At 44.6% G+C, this 5,808-nt stretch overlaps 1 protein-coding gene across 1 annotated transcript; it reads left to right on the top strand.

Moving 5' to 3' along the window:
* Window positions 1-594: 594 nt before the first annotated feature.
* On the top strand, window positions 595-5,419 carry LOC103776420 (the record flags this gene model as incomplete). The annotated part of the gene is made up of 6 exons (XM_008943930.1): window positions 595-706; window positions 1,349-1,493; window positions 2,527-2,640; window positions 3,201-3,345; window positions 4,676-4,824; window positions 5,280-5,419. Coding segments are annotated over 6 exons (805 nt in total), but the record flags the coding sequence as incomplete, so codon positions are not given.
* Window positions 5,420-5,808: the final 389 nt, after the last annotated feature.

Below are 5,808 nucleotides of genomic sequence, written 5' to 3'. Positions count from 1 at the left end.
CAATACATCCATAAGCAAACCTGAGCTATGCCTCTTGGACTATGCCAGTGAGGGATGGGTGGTGGCAACCTAGCAAGGCCTCTTTGCTTCTGTTCTCCACAACCCCGGCACCCTTCCCAGCTGGTTGCTCTCCATCTGAAACTTGTATGGGGATCTTTAGTCATTACAGTGCTGGGGTTTGATACAGGCTATTAACTGACAATCTCAGATACTGAGATGGATTTTTCCTCAGATCATTGAATTACTTTATGGATCTGGAGAGTTTACAGTCTGAAAAACCCATGAGAGACTATTACTTGTCACTGCTTGTAAAAATCCTTGAGCTGTTGGGAGAGTATTTTGGGCAAGTACCTGTTACTTGCCCTGGCTTGGGGCTATTTTCTGGGCTACTGACACTGACTCCTGCCAAGAGATACTGCTTCAAAGATGTTCCTAGCCCATGTAAGGTCTTTTTAGTTCTTATGAAAATTCCATAAATAAGTCAACAGTTAAAACTGGGGAACTTATGACATTATTTCTAAAACAGTCTCTGGGACATGGAACAAACCCAGGAATATATCGGGATAGCCAAACAATATCTGTAATCTGTTACAGGATAAAATGGATGCTATACACAAGCTGAAGATTTTGGTGATGTTTCTGTCTCTGGCTGCTTTCATGGCCATGGTGATACTGAATGCTGGAAATGCAACTGGGATATTCAAAGGTGAGGCAATCTAGTTGTATGTGTTCAGAGGTCGATTTTATGCATTGTATCAATTGATATAAGGTACCTTAGATGGGATGGATATGTCTGTCACCTCATTGCTTCTCCAAATACACCTTTGATCTGTGAAAGGTGGCAGAAGCTGGTGCATCAGCCAGGTGCCTGAGCTCTATCCTGTCCCTTGAAATCCAAATGGATAGTCTTGTCCCTGGATCTAGTGGTCGGTGAAAGGCAGTCTTTGCATACACTGCTTTTGTATCCCTGGTGGAAGCTGTTCAGGCTGCTGTTGTGTGTTTATAGAGGGCAGTGGCACTTGGTTTGAACACTACCCAGCTGAATTTGTCACAAATGGACATTGTGCTGCTTTCTGCCTTTCACAAGCAACTGGCTTTTCTGGTTCTGTATAGGAGGGAGGTGCTCAGGATTCTTCACAGGGACAGTGATCCTATAATGGGTGCCTAAAGGCAAGCCAACTGCAGCACATGGCTTGTTTTCACCAAGGACATGTTCTAGTCTTCCCTCAGATCCACTGAGGTGTGGACTAAGCCTTGAGGAAGATTGCAGGGTGAGGCAAACCAGCAGTCTTTCCCCATTATTTGTGTGTAGTAACACTCTTGCCTGCAATAACATTCACCACTGCAGGTCTGTTCAGAACAACCCCTGGAAACATCTCAGCAAAGTACCAGACTGACTTCACACCAGCTGGTTGGACTTTCCTCATCTGGAATGTCATCTATGCCTGGCAGCTTGCCTGGCTTCTCTACGCCTTGTCGGGGGTCTGCCGAAGGTATCTTTCCTGCGTGTGGTACAGACAAGGGGCAGCAGCTTTTCCCTTCTGTACCTCAGTCCCTCACCCCCTTTTCTGGAGCTTCTAGTCAGAGTAAACCCACCACCATTCCTCTTAATGTTCTGAAGCTCTGCAGCTGGAGCATCTTTTAGGTTCAGCATACAAAGCTGGGAAGTGGTTTGGAGGTGTTTGGCTGCTAAGCATGTGAAGTGTTCTGTGAAGCTTGGTTTCTGCCCATTCGTGGGATCTAACAGTTACCCAGTAGCTGCACTTACCCGCTGCTAGATGCTGAGAATCCACAGGAGCAACATTACAATGCTGTTAGAGATCAGAGAATGGTCATTGGGAAATCTCTTGGGTTGTTGAATTGCACTTGAAGGTTTTTCTGGGGCTATGAGATCAATAACCACCTCATGCTGTACCATCCACTATTTGTAAGCTTCTGTAATGCTTTCTGTGAGATTCTTTTGTTGAGGGGGACCGTGGACTGATTGGTTTGAACCTTATGTATCTGATGTTTTCAAATGATTTGTAAGAACTTGCTCAGTTGATATCGGCTATGACTGAAGGTTGGGGGAAAAAATGAAGTACATGCTTCCAGAAGACTGATCAAGTCCATATACATGTATGAGCATACATGGAAAATGTGTGCTCACACTATGGTCTAATCAGCCTTTTTCCCCAGGAACTGGGCTGAAATCCCTTGACCATCCATAAAATCCCATTGCTAGCATCACCAGTGGCACAAGTTTTGCAGCATCTGTTGAGCAGTCCTTAGTACCCACTAAGTCTGTGGTGGTGGTGGTGCAGAGCCCAGCAAGAAGTTCCACACTGGGGAACAACATCCTGCTGGGGAAAGCTGCAGGGATTGTATTGTTAGAGAAGGATGCAGAGGAGAAACAGTCCAGTTTAAGCTGAAATACTTAGCTCCAATGCAGAGTCCCTGTTAGTATGAGGAAAACGAAGCCTGGAAAGCTTGGTTGGTCAATGCAGGCATTGTTTCCTTTCTCTCATACCCACTTTTTCCTGTCAGGAATGAGCTTGGATGTGTCTACATAAAGCCAAACTTGCTGCCAATACCTTTTTATATTGCATGGATTCTGAATAATGGCTTCAATGTTGGATGGCTCTTTCTGTGGGACCGAGAGTAAGTTGCCTTTTGTTATAAATGCTTTATAACCCTCTTGTTTGGACTGCCCCAATACTTCATTTTTCCCTTATGTGTGAACATTTAATCACACCTGTAAAACTCTATGGCAGGCCTTAGCAAAAGGTGGTCTTCATAAAGGCTTGGAGGTTTTGCATGATGTTTTAAACTTGCCCATGAGGTGGATCAGATATTGAGGTCTAAGATCTCCTCAAAGCTGTTGTTCTTCACAGGTAAGGCAGGAATCATGCCTCTCTCCATAAATACTGTTAAGCTCCTTTCCTTGTGGTGTTTTCACAATCATGGTCACATGAAGGGCTTATAATAGCACCACTGTCAAGAGGTGGAGAAATCAGTTGTACTGAGGAAAATAATAACTTTGTGATTAAGAGTGAAACAGCATTATGTCAAAATGAGGACTACATGTAGGGATTACCTTTATTAAAGGCCAATTAATTTAAAGTCAATGAAGGTCAAACACTAAAGCTGTGAATTAAGGCATTGTGACACCACTGAAAAAAAGTATTGTCTGTTGTGTGCTTGCATGTTCTTTGTCCTAGATACATCTTCCCAGCCCTGGTGTTCCTGGCAGCCCTCACTCTTACCACATGTGCCTCCCTCTTCATTTCACACCAAGCCCTGAGCATCCATTCCTCGTGGTTCATGAAGGGTCACAGAGCTGAGCTCTGGCTCATCCGCATCCTAGTAGGTGGCATTTGGGAAGCTACATGTTGGCAAATGCTAAAATAAACCTCTGTGCAGTGCTGAAGGTATCAAGAATGAAAGATTGAATGGCAGAAGATAAGTAAAGGAAGATTTCTGCCCTGACTTTGGGCTGTGCCTGCTGCAGTTGCACATGGGCTTTTAACTGCATGTTTCCTATTGAACATCATGGGAATGATGCAGAGCAAGGTTCCTCTTGCTTGCTTGTACTTCTTCAGCTGCTACAGAATGGAGTTTTTAGTTGAATTATGAAAATTTCAGCCTAGACTTGTGTTTGAGGTGGGAAGAATATTTCTTGCTGTGGGAGAAGCCATTGCTAAGGCTGGCTTCTGTTACCAAAGCTGATGATGGTGTCACAGATATCTGACTAGAAAAAGTTATGTATCTCTTATATATGACAGCGTACACTACTCAAGATTTCAAATGCAGCTGACTTTGAGTTTTGCCAAATTTTGAAAGAAAACTCCTTTTCTGTCCCTTAGAGTGGGTGGTTGGCAAACTGCACAGAGAAAATAAATGTACTCATCACTCCTTGGTTCCCTCCCTGCACCTCTCTCCTAGCTCAGATCTGCTATCCTGATCCCTTCCCCCTCCACCCAGGACACCCCGAACTGCAGTTCCTCCCTCAGCCCCTGGATGTGCTTTAAACACCTTTGGTTCCTTTGCTCGATGTTGACATTGCTCAGTGAGAAGATGGGTCAGCTGAAAACACCCATCCAAGGAACTAGGAAGCTTTTTGGTGGAGGAGGAGGCTGCAAACCTGGGAGGCTGTGCACAGAAAAGTTCATGCCAGCCCTGCTGGAAATTATTTACAGCTCTTGGCACAAACTGGGAGCGGGGTCTGTCCTTCACATCCTTGTATTGCATTTCCTGAGACACCAGTATAACACTGGGAAGTGGGCATAGCTGGATTTCCCATCCTCACTCAGGAGTGACTCCAGCCCTTGATATTGCCTGCTGCAGGCTCCATGTAGCCAAGATATTTGCTGGGAGGTGTTTTGTTTCATTTAGTAAAAAAAATTTCTCTCTACCAGCTGCTGCAGCCTGCAACAACTGGACTGGGCAGCCAGGCAGACTGTGCTTTGGGGTGCAGAGGGGAAGCTTATACTGAGGTTGCTGGGCTTTGTATGAGGAATTCTGCAGCTGCCCCTGGGGTGGATCTTTAGGGTACTTTGGAGACTCTAAGGCTTCAATTCTTCTCCAAGTTGAGGGACTTGCAGGCTGGATTAACTGCCCCAGGATCTGTGTCACAAGAGAAACAGGTATTACCTTTTTTTATTGCTGGTTGTCACCTTGCTGTGTTATGTGGCAGGTCCAGAATGGGCTGGCACTGTATGCAACATGGACCACCATTGCCACTCTGCTGAACTTTGCTGTTGTGTTGATCTACAAGTGGAATGTGCCCAATGAGACTGCAACAACTGCTTCTCTGAGCATCCTTGCTCTTGCCCTAGTAGTATGGTAAGTAATCTTGGGATTGCACCAAGACTGAAAGACCCATCCCACCTTTCACAAATGATCTGGACTATCTGTCCCTGTACCAACATTGGGTACAAGTTCCACATAATTCATGGCAGATGAACAAGGAGCCTGGCCAGAGCTTTTCCCTGCCCTCAACAATGCAAGTAAGCACCTGCTGTGGGTGTGGAACAGGTTGATGTGAATTGCATGACCCCAACCTGCCCTAGGTTTGCAGGTGAGGGCTTGACATGGAAAACATGAAATACAACTCTATTTTTTTCATAAACTTACCTTGGATAATTTTTTTAATCTTCTGAATTTCAGTAAATGAATAATTTTGAACTCTGGTCCAAACTGTCCTACAAAACCCCTATTTTGTCCAGTTCCTTTCTTACATTTTCCGCGTGGAAGTGTAGAAAGAAAATGCTTACTTCAGTCATTCTTTTTCTTCACAGGTTTTATCTGGAAAACTTCTTTCTTGACAAGTATGTCCGCTATGACCTTACAATCTACCCAGTGGTGATAACAGCTCTGACTGGCAGCGCATGCAAGAACTTCTCATTTTCATCCCCAACAACAAATGGCATTTTTATAGGTGAATCTTTTTTGTTTCCAACTCTTGTACTAGAAGACCAATAGATATTTCCACATCTTTTCTTTGTACTGATGCAGAAAGACTTGCCTCTTGAAGGCAGAATCAAGGATTTCTTAGAAGGTATTCATTTTGTAAGAAAAAGAGAAGGGCAGAAATCATTGCTCATGAGCCTTGGGGCTGAATTCAAACTGTGTGGCCTCAAGTTCACTTTCCAGTGCAACATGTTTTCTCTACAGTTCTCAATCTTCTGCTTGAGTCCTCTGCTGGTAGCTCCACCTGATGTAGGGCAGGCCAAAGGAAGAGCAGGGCTGGGATGAAGGCTGTGGACTTCCATTTGCCCTATAGGATTTGGGATATAGGAGCAGTGCATAAGTTTCTGATGCAAGGAG

This window comes from Merops nubicus, unplaced genomic scaffold (genome assembly GCF_000691845.1).
Source record: "Merops nubicus isolate BGI_N331 unplaced genomic scaffold, ASM69184v1 scaffold17857, whole genome shotgun sequence".
In the NCBI taxonomy this organism is placed as follows: Eukaryota; Metazoa; Chordata; class Aves; order Coraciiformes; family Meropidae; genus Merops; species Merops nubicus.
Note: the sequence above shows the minus strand (reverse complement) of the source record. Positions and strands in the feature narration are given on the sequence as shown.